Below are 19,362 nucleotides of genomic sequence, written 5' to 3' on the forward strand. Positions count from 1 at the left end.
ACCAGCCTAGACGTAGTCTCCCAAAAGCGGATGCACCTGCACGTCCTCAATCGGCATGCTGACATACGAATTGATATATCCCCCCGTGCGCTCCGAGTACGAATACGCCGCAAATATCTGCCCATACTCCTTTCCCTTACCGCTGCAGCCAGTCAGCTCGCGCCACCGTCACACAGAGTGCAACACAGGGGGGAAAAGGAAGGGCAACTCACAAAGTCTCCTCCATCGTCCGCCGATACCTCCCGCTGGACCCCCACTCGATGTCCAGCAGCGCCAGCGCCGCCTCCATATTACGCTCCGCGACCGCCGAGCTCTCGGCGTACTGAAACAGCGGCACGTACAGCTTGGCCTCGGGCACCGGCCGGCCCGGCTTAATCTCGATCGAGTACATTAGCCCGGAGAAGCCAAGCCGCGGCATCCGCTCGGGCTTGCACCAGTGCTCGTCAGCTACAATACGCGCATCGTCCGGCTCGTTAATCAGATACGGCCAGATCGTGCGCAGCAGCGCGACCCGTTTGCGCGCCGGCGCGTCGTCCAGCCGCCCGCCCATCGTCATGACGTCGCGCACCGTCGCCCACGCGTTCTGCGGCGTCACGAGGTAGATCTTCAGCCGGGAGTCGTGCGGCGCGCCGCAGTCCATGCCCATCAGCATGAGGCGGGCGTCTTGCGTGGTGGATGTGATCCAGCTGGGGGCCCGGACCCGGTTAGCAAACATCAGACGTGACGGGTGGGGGGGATGGTGGGCCATACGCTTCGAGCACGTCGACGGCGGGCGCAATAGCCTCGCCCAGCGGTCTCAGCCCGCGCAGCGCCTCCAGCGCCACCGCGTTCGAGGACCGCCCCTCGACCATCGCGCGGCGCATCGTCGGCACCCACGCCTTCAGCCGCGGCTGGGCGCCGTCAAACATCACGCCGACCATGGCGGACGGGATGACGACCTCGTGGGGGACGATCGCGAGCAGCGCCTGCGCCTCCGCCGGCGAGAGGTACAGGCGGTCCATGAAGTACTCCAGCCACTGGGTGTTGGCGCCGAGGGCGGCGGCCAGACGGCGCAGCACGGCGCGGGCGTCGCGCTCGCCCCATGGGTCGTCGGATGCGGCGCGGTGCAGCGGCGGGAGCAGGTCGTAGTCGAAGCGGACCTTGGGGGCGCCGGTGCCGGAGACGTTGAAGCTGGGGTTGAAGGGGGTGCCGACGACGGCGCAGGGGGCGACATAGTTCGGGTGCGGGTCTTTGGGGTGCGGGCCCAGCGTCGGCGCGATGTGCTCGTCGAGGAAGCGGAGGTTGGCCTCTTGCGCTGCGGGCGGGTAGCCTGTTGCTTTCATCAGTGGGCCGATCACGGAGCGCATGTGCTGGCTCCAGAAGGCCAGCAGGGCGGGCGAGGGCGTGTCCTGGGGGTGTTTGGCGTGGATGGTCATGATTGCTGGGGGTGGAGCTGTTCTCGCGATGGCGATGGATGGTGAGCGGGTTGGGCGGCTTTACTATCTATCCTGGACGGCTCGTATAGTGCTCGCTCGATCGATGCAAGGTCTCATCGGAGAGGATTCGATATAGTTCATCGCTGGCGATGTTGCAGGCGTTGCCTGCGACTCGGCGGATGCCATCCGGATATGACTGCATATACGAGTGGAGGCAGGCGTTGAAACATGTCCATCCACCTGTATACGCCTCCTCGAACCTTCCGCAAGCTTTGCGGATGAAACACTCGGTGGGCTCGTGTCTGGATCCGCCACATCTCCAGAACTCTGTCGAGTCCCTTGCTTGCTGGTCCGCCGCGTAAGGCGGCATTCAGCTGGACAGACGTATCGGTCTGCTTGAAGTTAGATTCCGCTACGTATAGGTCAAGAAGCGGTGTGTAGACGTTCTAAACCAAGGACTCGGTGGAGCGACTCGTATTGACGTCCGCCTGGAGCGGTCTTGTGTACACGACCTCCTTGCTTCAACCGCCACAGCCGTTGAGAGCCGAGGTCCAGCATGCCAGCGCTGCAGTAGTGGTACATGTAGCACGACGCATGTCTGATAACCTGATATATGAACAGACGTCAGCAAGGGTCGTCTTCGTCCTGTTGTACGGTGCACCCGCACAGGAGGGCGACTGAGTCACTTCACTTCGTGTTATGAAAGCGGCTATGCCTCTTGCAATTCGAACTACAAACCCATTCATGTTGACAATGGTTAGGGCAGCACTGGTCCGGAACAACATATCGCTGCAAGATGCCTTTGCGTGCGACACAAGGACACCTACAACTACTCCGACTGTCTTCTCAACCTCGCAATGCTCGTTCGAACGTCAGCATCAACACCTCGGCCGATGGAAGCAGCTCCTTGCCCTCGTCTAAGATAGCATCCAGCAGTCAGTCAGATATCATCGCTATAGCACCCTTGACCATAAAATAAACACAAGACAGCATTACAAAATGGCCGGAGGGGTTACACTTACACTCACCATCACGCGCATCACCAAATGGCCCGTCGCAGTCTTATACAAAATGCATCTCGAGGCCAACATAACCCGCGACTTTCCCCGCTGAGCCCACACATCCAGCATCATCCAGAACACCATGGAAGAACTCCTCACCCAAGTGCAGATCTTCGCCAGCAGCGCCGACGAACCCACCCGTTCTCGGCTCATAACAGCCCTGCACGATCTCTCCATCTCCCTCGAGGGACCCGAAGAGAGCATCCAGCGAATCGCTGTTGCAGTAAGCAGACCAGACGCGCCAAGCGGAACCAAAACTGACCACCGCCCAGCCACTGCAGCTGCATGTCGCGAAGATCGCGCGGGACCTGGAGCTCTTCGAGCGGCTGTCCGCGAGTCCATCAGCTCTGTCCGTGCAGACCCTCGCCGAAGCAACCGGCGCTGATGTCGTTCTCCTCCGTAGGCAACACTGATTCTCCCCATCATCGCATGCCGTTAACACCCACAGGCCGACTGATGCGGTACCTCGCGTCGGAGAAGATAGTCGACGAGACAGGCGTGGACGTCTTCGCCGCGAACAACGTCACCCGCGCGCTGGGCACGCCCCAGGGCCGCAGCTACATCGACTGCTAGTGAGTGTCCCCTTCGCCAGGACAGACGCCGCTGACGCGAGGCTCGCAGCTACGAGTTGATCATCCCGGTGTGCCACAAGCTGCCGGAGACGTTTGCGCGCACGCACTACGCGAACCCGACGGATGCAACCAAGGTGGCGCTGCAGGACGCATTCGACATCGACGGCGACGTGTGGGCGTTTTTCAAGGCGTTCCCGAAATACGGCGCCATGTTCGACTGGCACATGCAGATGCAGCGCGCCGCGCTGACGGACTGGGCGCGCATCGCGACGATGATGAAGGAGCGCGGCGCCGCGCGAGACGACGAGGTGGTCTTTGTCGATATCGGCGGAGGAAACGGGCACGAGTGTCTCCGTCTGCAGGCGGCGTATCCGGAGCTGACTGGGAAGCTGGTCTTGCAGGATCTCCCGGAGGTGATTGCACGCGCACCGGAGATTCCGGGTGTGGAGAACATGGCGTGTGATATTTTCAAGCCGCAGCCTGTTCAAGGTACAGTCCGCTTATACTCCGTAGATCTGTTTGATGCGAGGTGCTGACGTGACAGCGGCCCGATTCTACTACATGCGCGGTGTCTTGCATGACTTCCCGGACCACAAGAGCCGGGAGATCCTGCGTAACACGGCGGCGGCTATGGGACCCGAGTCCGTCCTCCTGCTGGACGAGATGGTCTTGCCCGACCAAGGCGTGCATTGGATGGCGGCATCGATGGACCTGCAGATGCTGGCGTGGCTTGCGTCGCAGGAACGAACCCGCACTCAGTGGGAGGAGCTGCTCAAGTCGGCGGGGATGGAGATTGTCGATGTCTATGCACACCGGCCTAGTGCGTATGAGAGCCTGATTGTAGTGAGAGTAGCCAACGAGTGATGATAGTGGGATATAGTAGTAGTTAGTAGTAGTGAGAATGAGAATGTTGAAGGCGTTACATAAGCATGTACCTCGGTCCCAACAAAAACACCCATACATAAATCACCACCACAACCACAGCCCAACTCTTCTTCCCTCTCACAACATCCCAATCTCAATACACCAAGACTGCAATGCCCCCCAAACCCGCCAAATCTGGCCCAACCGGCCTCACAAAACTCTACCTGCTCGCCTACAACGCGACCAGCTTCGCTCTATGGGCCGCCTGCACGCTGCGCGGCGCGCAGGCCGTCCGCGCCGCGCCGGACAACCTGCCCGCCGCCTTCCACGCGGTGTACACGCCGCTGCTGACGACGACGCAAACACTGGCGGTGCTTGAGATCCTCCACAGTCTGCTGGGGGTGGTGCGGGCGCCGGTCGTCACGACGGCCATGCAGGTGGCCAGCCGGCTGCTGCTGGTGTGGGGGGTGATGTTCCTGTTCCAGGAGCGCGGCGACGGGACGGGCATCGTGGGCGGGGACGGCGCGGCCAAGACCGGGGACTACGCGTTTCTGGGCTGTCTGTCGGCGTGGGGGGTGACTGAGTGCATTCGGTATGGGTTCTTTGCGCTGCAGGTGTTGGGGGCGGGGGTGCCGGCGTGGTGGACGTGGTTGAGGTAGGTTTTTCTTGTGATGGGAATGGATGGAGACTGACGAGGCAGGTATAACACCTTCTACGTGCTGTATCCGCTGGGCATCACTAGTGAGTGCGTCATGGTGGTCAAGGCGCTGCTGCCGGCGGGCGAGTTCCATCCGCTGTATCGGTGGTTTTTGATCGTCGTTCTGGCGATCTATGTTCCTGGTATGTTGTTTCGAGGGTGTCTCAGGTGCATGCTAACAGCATAGGCTCGTACATTCTGTACACGCACATGATCGCGCAGCGCAGAAAGGTGATGAAGAAGCGGGAGTAGCGGAGGATAGAACTAGACATTGCGCGGCAGATCGCGAGCAGACTGTATCATAGATCATATCAGATCAAATTGCAATGCAATACATATTATAACATTATAACTCCTTCATGATATCTCGTACAGCCCTCGCGGCAAAGCGTTTGCGCTCCTGCTCGGGCAGCTCGTCGCTCATATCTACCAACGTTAGCAGCGCTCAACCTGGCTAAGGAAGCAATCACATACCCCGGATAGCCTGCATCCGCAAGAGCAAACCCTCGACCGACTCCACGCGGCGCTCATCGTCGCCGTCGCCGTCTCCCTCTCCCTGGTCATCACCCTCAAACTCCTCCCCACGCTCCATAGCAAACCGCAAACCCACCATCTCCCGCTCCAGCTCCCCAACCTCCCAATCAAACCCAGCCTCGTCGTCCAGCCCAAGTAACTCGCGTTCAAGCTCGTCGGCGTCGCCGTCGTCGCTCTTCGCATCCGACTCCGCCGCCGCCCACTGATGCGTCTCGAGGACTTCGCGCACCCGCCGCATACCCTGGTACTCTACGTCCGTCAGCAACCCACCCAAACAGACCTGCAAGAACAGAACAAAGAACCAAAGGAAAAAGGAAAGACAGACCTCCAAACTGATTCCGCGTCTCCGCCTCCCCCGCGTGCGGATCCCACGCCACAACCTCAACCCCCACCATGCCCATCTCAAATAGCTGGTCCTCCCACCAGGGCACCGAGAACGGGGTCTCGCCGTCGAGCCCGGGACTGTCGTCTTCCGCCGTAGTCGTCGCGGCGGCAGGCGTCTCGGTCCGGCCCACCAGCACAACCACCGCAGGCACTTCGTCCACGCCGCCGCGCTCGTCCTCGATCAGCGCGCGCACGGCGCCCACCGCGCGGAGGAAATCGATCAGCGCGCGGACGTCGGCGCGTGTGTCGACCTCCTCAGAAGCGGAATTCTCACCCTCTCCCTCGGACGGGGGCGGAGGCGCAGGAGCGTCGAGGTTGCGCACGCAGATGATCAGCGCGCCGATGGCGTCGCGGACGACCTGGGCTTCGGGGCTGGAGAATTCGGTTTGCCATTGCGTTGGGGTGACGGCTTTCTCTTCTGCGGGCGTTGTCGTGGACGGGGGAGCTGGAGGGGAAGAGCGGTGGTCTGTGTCGAGCGGGATCTCGTCGACCCATATCGGCACGTCTGCGGTGTAGTATTTGTTCTGGAGGCGGAGGGGCGGGTGCGTGGTGTATCCGGCGAAGGTGGCGGCGGCGACGGGGGCGCCGGTCAAGGCGTGGAGGAACGGGGGGATGGTGGAGGGCGAGTGGGAGGTGGGCGCGAGGATGAGGAGACGGCGGGGGTTGCGGATTTGCGTTGGTTGCGCCATTGTGAGTTGATGTGTGGGAGGAGACTGCAGCAGAGGGTGTAGAAGTGGTGATGTGCGGGGAGACGGAGGTGGAACGGAGTTTCTCCATCCTAGCTCTATAGGTAGCTCTACACACTACAGACATATATGGAGTACTCTCTACGCACTACAGAGATTGACCAAGTCATAGAGGGTATAAAATTTCACCCAAGCAAACCCATTAACAAACAAACGACTGGAAAAAGAAAAGCCCAACGCCTCAACCCCGTCTCTGTCCTCTCGCCCGCTGCACCGTCGCCTTTCCACGCGCCAGACCGACACCACGACCGCGCTGGCCTCGAGAGCGGAACATCGGGGCGTTCCTGTAGCTGTCAGCACTGTCGTTATCATTATCGCCATCGACGGCACTCTGCAGAGGGCACTGTCGGGTAGAGCAAAGGGAGGATGAAAGTACCGCAGCATATCCGGAACGATGAAGAAGCGCACATGACTGCCGCGAATGTAGACCTGGTCGAGATGCGAGACGCGCCCGTCGCGTGCCGTGACCGTGATATCCTTCAGTTGGACGTTCATGTTATCCTCGGCTGGGATGCGTTAGCTGGTGTGTGGGCGAAGACGGGAGGGAATGGAAGGGTGGCGGACGAACCCTCGAGGAGCTTTCCGCGGTAGACGACGCCGGAGGTGATTTCGAGCGTGACGACGTGGCCCTGGTAGAGTTAGAAGATCGACTTTGGTAGACTTGGTGGTGCTTGAATGGGACGGACCTGGGCCTCGTTGAGGAGCTTGATCGGGATTCCGATCGTGCTGGTGAGCTTGCCCATTGTGCCGGGGAGGGAGAGGAAAATAAACGAGGTGGAAAAGCGGTATGGAAAGCCGCGCGTCGGAGGGAGAAAACGGAGGGAAAAGAAGGAAAGGAAAGGTGAAGCAATTGATGATGGGTTGATGGCAGCGGAGAGAGGAGAGTTTTGCGGCTCTGCCAAGAACCCAAAGCGGTATCTTCACCTCCCTCTGTACAAGTACTCCTCTCCCTCTACCTACACCCACCCACCCGGTCCAAGATGAACCCCCCAAACACCAACCTCCGCGCATTCCAGCTCGCCGTCCAAACCCTCCTGAAATCCCCGGCGCACTTCCTCCCGCACCTCACCATCCCAACAATCACTTCCCTCCCCGAACAGCTCGGCCCAGCCCTGCAACAAGCCATCCACGAAAAGCCCCCAAACGAAAAAGACCACGCAATAACCATCCGCGCCCTCGTCCTTGACAAAGACAACACCCTCTGCCCATCCAAAACCACCACGCTCCCGACGCCCATCTACGAAAAACTGCACCATCTACGCACCTCACCGACCTCGCCCTTCAATCGCGACGCGCACCCGGACGCGATCCTGATCGTCTCGAACCGCGCCGGGTCGCACCCGCGCTACGACGCTGAGATCGCCGACCTCGAGGACCGGCTGGCCAGTCTGCGGATTCCCGTGTTCCGGCTGCCGGCCGGGTGCGAGAAGAAGCCGTTCTGCGGGGAGGCGGTGGTGCGGTGGTTTCGGGAGCGCGGGGTGGTGACGCGCGCGGATGAGATTGCCGTCGTGGGGGATCGGTTGGGCACGGATGTGCTGATGGCGGCCAGGATGGGGTCGTGGAGTGTGTGGTGTCGCGATGGGATTGCCGAGGGCGGGGATCCTCGTCGCAATGTGCTGGAGAAGATGGAGGTGTGGGTGGAACGGTATCTGCGGGAGTCGAGGGGGCTGAAGGCGCCGCCTCCAGCCGGATGGAACCAGTCATGATATAGACGGCATTCAGATAGATAGCCTGGCATACTGTATATACATTCTACAAGATACCCTTACCCTACCAGAAACATACTACCAAGTCCAAAAGTCTGTCAAGCTTCTTATCGCGAAGAATCTCTCAACTCCGCGACACTCCAAGCGCCATAGCTACCGGATCAGATCAACAGCAAGAACAGACAAGAACCATCACAAAGGGAATATGCAAACAAATTCCTGACCTGCCGACCCAGAACTGTCAAAATCAACTCAATCTCGCCATCTGCCTGAGTACTGCCATAACCACGTTAAGCCCCGACCAGGTATATAAACAAGAAAAAAGGTCAAGGGAATATCACAGAAGAAAAAAAAGTCTGTCCAGCCAAGTGCCGGGACAAATCATGGGAAAACATAGGACCAGCCGCACAAGAAGGGTATTAATACAAACGAAATCAAAAGTCCAAATCGCTGAGAACATATCACAAGAAAAGGATCGATATATCCTCCTCATCATCATCAACAGGTGTCGCGCGCGCGCGCGCGCGCGCACCACTGTCTAGTGAGGCGCGGAAAGGCCAAAGCAGGGTATCTCCAGTAGATCAAATGACCATATGTGTAGGATCCAAGGTATCCGGCCGAGCCGTGAGGTCGGTCCAGGGAGAGCCACGTACTGTCACAGCCGTGGGAAGACTCAAGAGATCCGTCCAGGACGGAGCAGCTGCGTCGCTCACGCCCCAGGAGCCAGCGTGTTGGGATCAACATTCTCCAGCGGAGTCATGCTTTGGTAGTCACCCTGAACCCCCGGGGACGGGTGGTTGGACAGGGTCTGAATGGGAAGATCAAAGGTGTTGCCTCCGACGTCCATGGTGGTGGGTACCGAGAAGTTCATGTTGTGCTTGGGGAACATGCCGCTCATGGACATGTTCTCGTCCGCAAAATGGGGTTGATGCTCGTTGCTCAGGCCGTACATCTCCTGCGACGCATGCATGTTGGTCATGGGAGGGGACTGGTCGGCAATCATGGGGTCCGCGTGGCTGACTGTGGAGTACGGCGACGCGGCCTGGGTGGCGAGCGTAGACGAGTCCACCGGCGGGGACACAAATGGCATGTTGAATTGTGGGTGGATGTTCGTGGCGACCGGCGTGGATTCGCCCGGAGGCCCCGTCGAGAAGAGCGAGGGACTGGCAAAGTCCGAGGGTGAGTTCGTGGTGGCCGCCGACATGGGATGGCCGCGCGGGTCGAAGCCGTAGGGGGCCGACGTATCGATGCGCAGGTTCACCGCCAGGGGATGGGTCGACTGCGGAACAGGGGCAAAGATACCCGAATCTGGCTGGCTAAACTGCGACGGGTTCTGCATGTGGTACGACATGGGGGTCTGCATGGCCGAGAAGTCGACGGCAACGGGCACCGAACGGCTGCGTTGGCGCTTGTGTCCGCGCGCCGCCTGCTGCAGACTCAGCGTCGCGGGGTTCTCCGCATACATGCCCACAAACGCCGGGGCAAATTGATTCGGCTGGGAGGCGGGCCGCTGGATAAAAGGCGGGGACATGGGCGCACTCATGGCGAAGTTGTTGTAGGCCAGACGGTTCTGGAACGACTCCAACGAGACCAGCTTGGCCAGCTGGACGCTCAGGACCTTGGGGTGGCCGCCGAGATGGTGCACCAACAGCTGGCTGGCCTGCTGGTCCTCGGTGAAGTCGCCGCACTGGTAGAAGCCACCGGAGTTGGAGGAATCCATGTAGAAGAGCGGCGGGCGGTTCAATTCAACGATGAGACCGCCCGGGCGCGGGGGCGCTCCGTTGGGCTGTGCCGTCTGATCGCCCGATTCCAGCGTGATGTTCTTGATGTAGGCAAACGGGTACTCAATTTTGTAGCCGGCGGAGTCATTGTTGATGTAGTAGGTCATGCAAGCCTTCTCGGGAGAGTAGAAAACCACCAGGTCCATCGCGTTCTGTCCAATGCGGCGCCAGCTACCGATGGTCAAAGAGCGGCAGGTGAAATGGTGAATCACTATCGCGGGGTTAGGGGAATCGCATGAGGTTTGGGAAACGCCAACATACCAACTTTGCCAGAGGGGGCCGAGTCGTGGGGATACGCGCCATTGGGACCGAAAGCCCCCGTGCGACCAAACGGGTCTCGTGCGCCGGGTTTATTCGGATCGAATTGCATGGCCAGATACTGGCGCATCGACTCAGGAATGGAGTCGCAGCCTTCACCGGTCTCGATGCTTTTCTTCGCGAGCATCTTGATCTTGGCGCGCCTGGACGAGTTAGACGAAAACCAGACTTCCAACTTCCGACAAACGTACCTGTTCTGGAACCAAATCTGCACGGAGCGCTCGGTCATGTTGATTTCCTGGGCAATGCGTTCGCGGGTGGCGGCAGTGGGGGTGGGATTCTTGTTGAACTCCATCTCGAGGGTGACGAGCTGATCCTGGGTGGCGCGCTGACGCTTGTTGTTCTTCTGCTGCTGCGTCAGGTTGCTCTTGCGCTGGGGACGGCGTTGGCTCGAGGCGGGGGCGGTGGTTGCGCTGGAGGTGGAGGGCGAGGGGGTGGAGGCGGCAGACGAGGAAGAGGCGGTGGTGGTGGGGGCCGTCGACATGGCCGACGGATCAGGGGTGTCTGTCGAAGAAGACATTGTTTGCAGGGATTGACCGAAGAGAAGTGAAGGGAGCAGAGGAAGAATCGACCAAGTGGGTTAAGAGAAAAGATTGGATGGGAAAGGAGGGGACGAAATGACGATCCGGCCGACAGTCAAGGATGGATGTCCGATCTCTGCAGCTGCTTCAAGCGCCAGAGAGGAAGGAATAGGGAGTCAAACGAATGGAAGTGTGGTGGTGTGGGAGAGTGGACACCAGCAACACGAGGCGGGGAGTGGATGAGCGCGTCGCAGAAGCGTGTAAAAAAAAGAAAGGAAGGAAATGGAAAAGCAGCTGTCCTATGCAGCTGAGGGCGAATGGAAATGGGAGCCTTCGCAGTCGTGGAGAATGGAGGGTGAAGTCGCATAAGATGGAGAGAGATGGGATGGGATGGGATGAGATGAGATGACAAATGAGCGATCACCGTCCAAGAGACTAGAGCGTTGGCGATGGGGGGTCGAACGTGAAAGAGTGAAACGAACGACGGAGGGAAGAAAAGGAAGGAATGAAAAGAATGAATGGAAGAAAGGAGTGAATGAAAAGAAAAGATGGTCGATGGGGGGAGGAGAGGGGAGGGAGAGAGAGAGAGAGAGAGGAGAGGAGAAGAGGAAGAAGAGGAGAGAGAGAGAGAGAGGAGTGAGTGGGAGACAGAGAGAGAGAGAGAATCAGGAGATGGGGTGTCCCAACGGGGTTAGGCGCCGCTGGCGGGTTTGGCACCGGCGGTTCCTGGCTTCTCCGTGGGGCGTTCTTGGGCTCGAAGCGAGGCGAAAAGTCTTCAATCGGCTTCGAGTAATGGGAGTAATGGGTTCGTAGGATGGATGATTATTATTTATAATTGATGATGATGGTTGGGATGATATCTTCCGTGGTGACTGTTGGATGCTGGTGATTATTTTGATTATTTTCGTTTTGTATTTTCTTCTCGTACTTGACCCCTGCATCTGTGCTCTGCCAATAAACGGGAGGCTCGGATCTGTAGGATGCGAGGTATCCTCCAGTAGTCACCGCAGTCAAAAGGTACTTCTTCTAGATACTCCTACTGACGTGGTCATGTCGGGGACGATTTCCGCAGACCCTGACCCTGACCCGGATGACATCCGTCTATACATAGAACCGCAAAGGGTGGAATGGCGAATGAGAGCGACTCGAGGCCCTCTGAACCAAACAATCGGATGTCTGGACCGTTCGGCGGTCCACCATGCCTTTCTGCGATGGAAGTGTAAGTAGGAGGATTGTACTCCGTATGTGGGTAGGTAGGTGGCAGAAGACCAGACTATACAACTATCCGCAAGGACGATGACGAACAAGAAGAATAAGAAGATGACGATGATGATGGTGATGCCATTGGGGTGGGTGGATGAGGCTGGATCAATCCCATCCAACCCATTCTGTACGAAGACAACTAACCAACTACTTTAGTACGGAGAGGAACCCGGTGGAGCCGTCGTTTGCCGAGTGAACGGTACTTGGGCCTCGTTACGCCATCGCCGCCACTGCGTTTCCAACTTGGCTGGTGGCGGGTCTACCGCTGCCTGCACCTCCATGGCTGGTACTTTTACCAGGGGCTCTCTTTTTCTTTTGATCGAATGGGCGCATTACGTCTACTATTACTATAATATACTCCCAGTACTATGTACATACCTACGGTCAACAGAATCACGAATCCTACCAACTATTAATAGACCTGACTAAGAACAGGACATATCCAGACCGTTCGGTCAAGTTCGTGGTGGACTCCGCCCGTGCCGACCAAACAAGCCTCCTAATTGGGTCTGCATTCAGGTACCCGCCGTGGCTTGTCACCCGACCCTCCTGATTGGCCATCTGCCCTGACAGCGTTGCCGGTGGGGACGCGCTCGTGTGGTGGTTGGTCTACAGACGTAGGAGTACCTGACGACGGTGCTGACCTTCCTTTTCTGTTAATTCCTACCTTACCTGGTACCTTACTTACATCTACCTTCTCTGGACGAAAGTATCTGTAGGTCGTCTTGTACCTCGCGCAATGCGTCTGTTACCATGCGTCGATGCAAGGTCTACTCGCATCGTTAGGTCCCGGATACCTTTACCAGCATCAGTAAACTGAATAGATATACTCTGTACCGCCACGTGAAAATGAACAGCCCCAGTGGGTGCCAATAGTCCCAGCTAGTCACCCCCAGCGAACTATCTACGGAGTACTCTTACTATCCACCAAGTGGAGGCTACCACCTCTACAGAGGACACGGAGTACGCCGATGCTACTACTCCGTAGGTACCTCATCCGTATACAGAGTACATCCATTATACAAATAATGCACTATCTACAGTAACAACCTTCAAGGAGTGACATCCACGGGTATCCGTCCAACGCCAGACGCTAGAAACAACAACAACAAGCCAAAAAAAGAACCTCACTTCAGGTGTCCCTTTCGGATCGTCCCAAATCCCTTGCTAAACAGTTCCTGGATCTCGACCGATCGCCGTCGCCCGCTCGTCTCCTCGCCACGGCCCTGCAATTCCACCGCCTCCATCTCAACCCGGCCCGAGCCCGACGCCGCCTTGTGCATCACCCGCGGCCGCGCCAACAGCTCCTGCACCTGCTGCTCCCGCGCCGCCAGCTCCGCCGCCTCCCGCGCCAGCTCGAAGCTCGCCTTCTTCGTCCCGTGGTCCCACCCCTGCTGGAGCTCCGACGCCGCCGCCTCCTCGAATCGCTTCCGGATGTCCAAGTCCTGCTCGTACTCCTGGAATACATCCACGTCCGTCGGGAACAGGTTGGCCCGCACCGCGCTGACCACGATCTCAAACAGCAGCACCGCCGCCGTCGTCACCAGGAGCACCGCCCAGAAGCCCAGATCGTGGCCCGACTGGAACACAAAGTTGCCGATCACATGGTAGATCCCGTCGCCCGACTTGAAATCGTACCGTTTCGACAAGATCAGGTTCCACATGAACCAGCCGCCGATCGAGATGATCATCACTGCAAGGGACAGGTACGTTTTGTTATGCACCTCCAGCGCCTGCAGCTTCGTGTTGATGACGATCACGCACACCGTGTACGTCAAAAGTCCCGCCGAGAAGATGTCGCTGCCTGTGATGCTAAAGAGAACGTTCTCCCACAGGCTGAACATGAGGAAGTACACAATCATCGCTTCACAGGTCGCCATAAACGTCCACCCCAGGTAGAGCTTGATGTTGAACCCGGCATGGCGTTGTCCTTTGGTGTACAGTTCCGGGACGGCGAGGAGGGTCGACGCGGACAGATCCTTGGTGAAGATACCCAAGAAGATCACCGCCAGCGACGTAAAGAGCGTATTGAACATACTCAGGCCCCAGGGTTCGTACAGACTGGTGCCGGTATACCCGTTCCACCGCTGGTACAGCGCTTGCGTGAGGTAGAACAGCATTTCTTTCCAGAACGTTCCCAGGGTGTACTTGCACGCCCGGATGTAGTTCCACCGACCATGCACAAGGAGCAGTTTCAGCAAGAACCGGAACTGCGCGATGGAATAGTCGGAGATCCGCGCCGCCTGCAGCCCTTCCTTACCCGTAATTCCAATGCCAACGTGGGCCTCCTGGATCATCGCAATGTCGTTCGCACCATCACCGATGGCCAGCGTGACCGAATCCTTCACCTGCGTCCGAATCGACTTGACGAGGAACGCCTTCTGCTTGGGACTCGCACGGCAGCAGATCACCGAATCAACCAGAACCGTCAGGTTGAAGAATCGCACTCTCAACGTCTCATCAGATTCGATCATTGCCAGCGTCTGGCCATCCACCACAACCACAGAGTGCGCAACGGTGCCCTTGTGGATGTCGGTGGTGAGCTTGACCATAGTCTGCTCCACCTCGCCAGTCTCCTGATCCAGAATGACAAGGGTCGAATAATCCTTCACCAGACGGCACGAGTGGCCGACGTTGATGGCCGTCTCACGCTTGTCACCGGTCAACATCCACAGTTTGATATTCGCCCGTCGAAGCTTGTCGATGGCTTCCGGCACACCCTTCTGCAACTTATCCTCAATCGCAGTGGCTCCGGTCAGTTCAAGCTGCTCCTCAATCTGCTGACCGACCTTTTCAATCTTTTCTTGCCGGTCAACCAGGCTGGTGGAAGCTTCGCGGTAGGCAGCCTTCCAGCTGGTATACGTGGTCTCATCGAGGAACCGGTGGCCATACAAGAGTGTCCGTAAGCCCTCCGTAGCAAAGTCATTCAGGTGCTGGAAGCATCTTTCAAACACGGCCGACTCGTTGACAACGAGTGCTTCCTCCACTAGATCGTCATCATCGTCCTCATTTACCGAGCTTCCAGAGTCGGAGAACGTCGTAGACTGTCGGCCTAGCTGCGCAGACGGGCGGGGACTGTAGTATTCCGGATCCTTTTCTTTGGTCAGGATGCCTCCGTCCGTCTCGCGATCACGGAGCCAGACATCGATGCTGTCCCTCAGCGCAGAGACCCGATGACCCGAGACACTGGAACGGCGGTGAGAGAGACTCGGCCGGGCGAAGCTGGTTCGGACTCCGCTGTCCTTCCGGCTTTGGTACTCGCTATTCCTTCTCATGACCTGGTTGGCTTCGGCAGCCTTGCGCTTGCTGGCGCGCCGCTCGATCTCCAGCGCTTTTTCCTGCGCAAGCGATGCTTTTTTGAGCAACTTCATCAAAACACTATCAGCGCCCTTGCAGAGCACGCAGATGCGCTGGTCAGGCATGCGCACAACAACCGACATGCGTTTCCGGGTACTCGAGAATTCAATCACATCGAGGACCTGATAGACTTCATCGCTTGGGGTCCCACCCGGTCCATTGGGATAGGACCTGATGGTCACGGTGCCGGGCTGGCGGTCTCTGACCAGGTACCCGAGCTCCTGAGCGGCCATTACCAACGCAAGTTCATCGGGCGATGCAGCCTGGAAGGAGATCTCGCCGGATTCATCCGTCTCGGGAATACAGGTGTGGCACAGAGCGATGGACAGGAGGAACATTTTCGCCTTCCGGGCAAACACAGTATAGGGCTTGCGTTGAATGTACTTCAACATATCGACCGTGTTGTTGCGAAGGACTCGGTTGTCTTTCCGAGAGGTCTCCATCACAGACGTCGAAGCGCGAGCCATGAAGGACCGAGCCTCGGAGGCAGTCGACTTCCGACCTACGGCCTTCTTCCCTTTGGCGTTTCGTTTCTTGTGGATCAATTTCTCCCCATCACCTGCCTTGGCGGCCTCTTCCCGAAGATCAGTGTCGTGGTACCACGCTGTGCCCGCGACACTCATCTTGCGGAAGCGCATCGAGTTGTTGGTCAGGGTGCCGGTTTTGTCGGAAAAGATATAGCTGACTTGACCCAGCTCTTCGTTGATCGTCGATGTCCGCGCTTCGAGAGGCGTGTCCGTCTCGGGGTCGTACATGTCGATATCGGCGTTCAACATGAGCATTTGGGCGACTTTGACGATCTCCATACTCACATAGAGCGAAATGGGAATCATGGTATTGAACATGATCAGAAAAGAAGTGAAGATTGGACCATAGCTCACGTTGGCCTTGGCCAGGTACCAGGCATGGCTTTCCACATCCTGCGACCAGTATTTGTACGCAATCGTGCAGGCGACGGCCAGGATGACGACGAGCAACACAATGAGCATGACAACGCGGTTAACCTTGGCCTGGAGAGCTGGCGATTTAATGCGCGGGTTTTTGTTCGCGTTCATGCGAATCTTGCATTCTTCGCCAGTGTAGATGACCATACCAATGGCTTGTTCGGTGTTTCGTAAGATGCTTCCGCGGTACAGGATTTCGTTATTCGTCAGGGGCAGCTTCTCGCCCGCAGCGACGGTCACGTTGCCGTCGAACTTGTAGAGATCGGTGTTGGGATCTTCCACCGCGAACCGGATGGAATTGCTGCAAATGCTCTCCACGGACCCGCACACTTTGGCGACGGCCTGGCACGGCTGCTTGTTCTTGAGATTCGTCTCGCCGTCGAGGGCCATGGTCTCGATATAAGCCACCCCATTTGGGGTCATCGGCGTGTAAAAGAACCATATCTGCCGGGACGGGCTGGTCCCGCTGCAATCGGACGACGTCTCCGACCCGGATATCCTTCCATTTGACCGATGTCCACCGGTCATCGCTGGACACAGAGATGCTGTCGCTGGGCGAGGACCCAGGCATCATGTTGATTCCAGGACGCAGCACAGCTGCGACCCGGTTGTTTTCTTCCTTGTCTAGGCGGTACCGGCGCCAATCGTCAAATCCTTCCTTTCCCATCGAGATCCCCACGAAGATCAACAGCGGGATCAAGGTGGTATATGTTCCAGTCGTACTCAACCCCGGGATCATCTGCAAGATGGCCACAATCAGGAAATAGAAATTGGCCAACTTGGTGAATTGCGCGAACAGCTGACGGGGAAAAAAACTCCAGAAACTATATCGACTGGACCGGATCCAATTCTCAATGTAAGGCTTCCCGGTTCTCTCATCGATCAAGGGCTCCGTCCGAGTCGGATCGAGATCGATCTGGCGACCATCTTTGCTGGGAGGCAGCTCCTTGACTCGAAGGACAAACTTACGGACGGTCTCGATAAGGGCCTCCACGCGCAACATCATCGTGGCGATGGCGGCCCGCCGCTTCAGCCACTGCTCGTAAGACAAGGTTGTGGATAGGTGTCGTCCTTCCTTGAGACCGTCCGACGGTTCGGAGAAGTAAGTTGTCGTTTCATCGACGGAGTGCGTTGACGTTTGGGTGACGAGGGCCTCGCGCTTCTCATCCTCACCCGAGCTATCATGGTTGCTATCACCGCTGCCCGACGGCGGTTCGGGCTCCTCTCGGGTCGGCGTCTGGTCCATCTCAATGGCGACCGGCGAATTCGGACCGGAGTGTGTCTGGATGTTCTTTGCGAAGATCGTCCTGCGAAGCGAGTAGCCACGATTGCGGGATCGGGAGCGACCCACAGAGTCTGGGCTCTGCGGAGACGTTGGCGACAGCGCATTGCTGGGGGAAAGAGTCGAGGTCGGACCACGGGTGGGAGAGGTGCCAGGTTGGCGGGTGAGGCTGGTATCGATGGTGAGACCTCGCGAGCTGGGGCGCCTGTCCCAGGTCGAGGAGCGGGATTCTTCAACGGGCGGTCGTTCCAAGTCGCTGGAGAAGCGCACGCGGTTCTGCTGCGACGGCCGCCGGCCGAAGTCCGACCGCGTGCGCGAGGGGGATATCGAGGGGCGTGGGTGGCTAGAGGTGTGTTGCGGCGTGGAGACATCGAAGGACTGACTCCTGGGGAGTTCCGGGGGTGTAGACCCTTGAGTAGGTGTTTCCTCGTCCATCACTGTAGACTCTTGTGTCAAGGATGCCCTCGGTGGGTCCTGATTGGCGTCTGATCTCGCATGTTGTTCGGGCATTGCGAGAGACGGAGAAATTTGTGCAGGCAGATGGCCTAGGTCGGAGGGGGAATGACCGCTGGAGTTCGTTTCGTTGCCTGTGCTTGCTTTTGTGTGTTTTTTTCCGGTTTCTAACAATCACGAAATTCGAATGCGACGGGTGCACCGAGAGATAGAGTAGATCGGATGCAGAGACTGAGATAGCCCTGGGTCATGCTTGGGGAGCGTAGGGTCGGGACCTGTGGTTAAGTCGACATGAAGAGAATTGAGCACTAAAGAGGACAGGTCGAACTCGATCCTGCGAAGCGGAACTGGTTGCGACCAGACCGAGTGGAGCGGAAACGACAGTGGTGGGGACGCGAGACACGGCGATCAACGGGAGGATGACGATAACGACAGTACGGACGAGGCCGTGAAGAGGGTATAGTACTGAGATGGGTCTGGAGCCGAAAAGAAGGACCGAGGAGAGATGGGATTGTCGACGTGGAGAGTGAAGACGGGGGGAGAAGGTGAGGGAGAAAGGGACTAGACCGGGTGCGGTTGAGGGAGCCTGAAAATAATAATAACGGGTTTCCGTGGGCGGCGGCGAGAGTCTGGCCTCCTTGCCGGATCGGGTAAGACTGTATATTGTACTCGTGCAACGACACGAGCAATACCAATAACAAGATAGAAATCAACGATAATGATACGGATGATAGTATTTCGGTAGAGACTCTCGACCGGACGAATATGATCAGGTAGAAGCAGAAAGAAGAGATCGCCTCGAGGACTCTCTCCAAGGCAACAAAGCAAAGGCCAAGTCACGGTGGTGGTGGCTTGGAGGCCGCGCAACCGCCCGCAACCAAAGGCCCTGACCATGTGGTAGAATCCTGATCCATGGATCCTTTCCAGTCGCCAGACTCTTGGACAAAAATAACCGGAGGGCCCCCTCCCCCACCGGCACTCCAACAAAAGCTGTCTTCCACAGTGGCGTGCCTCCACCGGGTACCCTCCCATCCAAGGATGTCATTCTCTCCCCAATAGACTATCCACAAGTTCGGTCAAATTCATGGCGAAAGGCGAGAAACAAGTGGGGCACTAGTGGCAACAGTCACTCTTGGTGCGACTACTAGGAGTAACGTACTTACTGCCTTGGTGCCTGGGTGCCTTGATTCGCACCCACCAGAAACTCTTCTGGAGTCTATTACTGGGCAAGGTACCGATGAGTAAGAACCACACTATTGTACACTGTGGAACACTCGCCTCTTCTACAGGATCATAACAACACTCCGTACTCTGTACAATAGAGAAGTTCACGTGACCTCGCGCATCCCTTAGTGGCTCGTCCGACGTCATCGGGCTTCGTATTCTTCCAGATTATTCTCCGATGCCTCGTGTCGATCACTCCTCTCGTAGAAATCCCTCATCTGATAGTTAGTTATGTACATC

General features: G+C 57.8%; 7 protein-coding genes across 7 annotated transcripts; 2 read left to right on the top strand and 5 right to left on the bottom strand.

Annotated features, from left to right (window-relative positions):
• Positions 1 to 6: 6 nt before the first annotated feature.
• Positions 7 to 1,415, bottom strand: ATEG_00702 (uncharacterized protein; the record flags this gene model as incomplete). Its single annotated transcript, XM_001210788.1, has 3 exons — positions 7 to 142; positions 213 to 686; positions 751 to 1,415. The coding sequence occupies 3 exons, from the start codon at positions 1,413 to 1,415 to the stop codon at positions 7 to 9; spliced, it is 1,275 nt and encodes a 424-aa protein (XP_001210788.1).
• Positions 1,416 to 2,558: 1,143 nt separating this feature from the next.
• On the top strand, positions 2,559 to 3,912 carry ATEG_00703 (uncharacterized protein; the record flags this gene model as incomplete). The annotated part of the gene is made up of 5 exons (XM_001210789.1): positions 2,559 to 2,699; positions 2,758 to 2,875; positions 2,925 to 3,048; positions 3,098 to 3,489; positions 3,593 to 3,912. The coding sequence occupies 5 exons, from the start codon at positions 2,559 to 2,561 to the stop codon at positions 3,910 to 3,912; spliced, it is 1,095 nt and encodes a 364-aa protein (XP_001210789.1).
• Positions 3,913 to 4,955: 1,043 nt separating this feature from the next.
• ATEG_00704 (adaptin-binding domain-containing protein) lies at positions 4,956 to 6,216 on the bottom strand (the record flags this gene model as incomplete). Its single annotated transcript, XM_001210790.1, has 3 exons — positions 4,956 to 5,035; positions 5,084 to 5,392; positions 5,469 to 6,216. The coding sequence occupies 3 exons, from the start codon at positions 6,214 to 6,216 to the stop codon at positions 4,956 to 4,958; spliced, it is 1,137 nt and encodes a 378-aa protein (XP_001210790.1).
• A 238-nt stretch (positions 6,217 to 6,454) lies between these two features.
• ATEG_00705 (putative small nuclear ribonucleoprotein SmD3) lies at positions 6,455 to 7,016 on the bottom strand (the record flags this gene model as incomplete). The annotated part of the gene is made up of 4 exons (XM_001210791.1): positions 6,455 to 6,557; positions 6,650 to 6,779; positions 6,842 to 6,902; positions 6,960 to 7,016. 4 exons carry the CDS (start codon positions 7,014 to 7,016, stop codon positions 6,455 to 6,457), a joined length of 351 nt encoding a protein of 116 aa, XP_001210791.1.
• A 237-nt stretch (positions 7,017 to 7,253) lies between these two features.
• ATEG_00706 (phosphatidylglycerophosphatase) lies at positions 7,254 to 7,979 on the top strand (the record flags this gene model as incomplete). Its single annotated transcript, XM_001210792.1, has 1 exon — positions 7,254 to 7,979. The coding sequence occupies one exon, from the start codon at positions 7,254 to 7,256 to the stop codon at positions 7,977 to 7,979; it is 726 nt and encodes a 241-aa protein (XP_001210792.1).
• Positions 7,980 to 8,688: 709 nt separating this feature from the next.
• ATEG_00707 (homeobox domain-containing protein) lies at positions 8,689 to 10,598 on the bottom strand (the record flags this gene model as incomplete). Its single annotated transcript, XM_001210793.1, has 3 exons — positions 8,689 to 9,971; positions 10,022 to 10,221; positions 10,270 to 10,598. The coding sequence occupies 3 exons, from the start codon at positions 10,596 to 10,598 to the stop codon at positions 8,689 to 8,691; spliced, it is 1,812 nt and encodes a 603-aa protein (XP_001210793.1).
• A 2,391-nt stretch (positions 10,599 to 12,989) lies between these two features.
• Positions 12,990 to 17,955, bottom strand: ATEG_00708 (aminophospholipid-translocating P4-type ATPase DNF3; the record flags this gene model as incomplete). Its single annotated transcript, XM_001210794.1, has 3 exons — positions 12,990 to 16,318; positions 16,494 to 17,400; positions 17,515 to 17,955. The coding sequence occupies 3 exons, from the start codon at positions 17,953 to 17,955 to the stop codon at positions 12,990 to 12,992; spliced, it is 4,677 nt and encodes a 1,558-aa protein (XP_001210794.1).
• Between the last annotated feature and the right edge of the window lie 1,407 nt (positions 17,956 to 19,362).

The sequence above is a fragment of the Aspergillus terreus genome, genomic scaffold (assembly GCF_000149615.1).
Source record: "Aspergillus terreus NIH2624 scaffold_1 genomic scaffold, whole genome shotgun sequence".
Taxonomy (NCBI): Eukaryota; Fungi; Ascomycota; class Eurotiomycetes; order Eurotiales; family Aspergillaceae; genus Aspergillus; species Aspergillus terreus.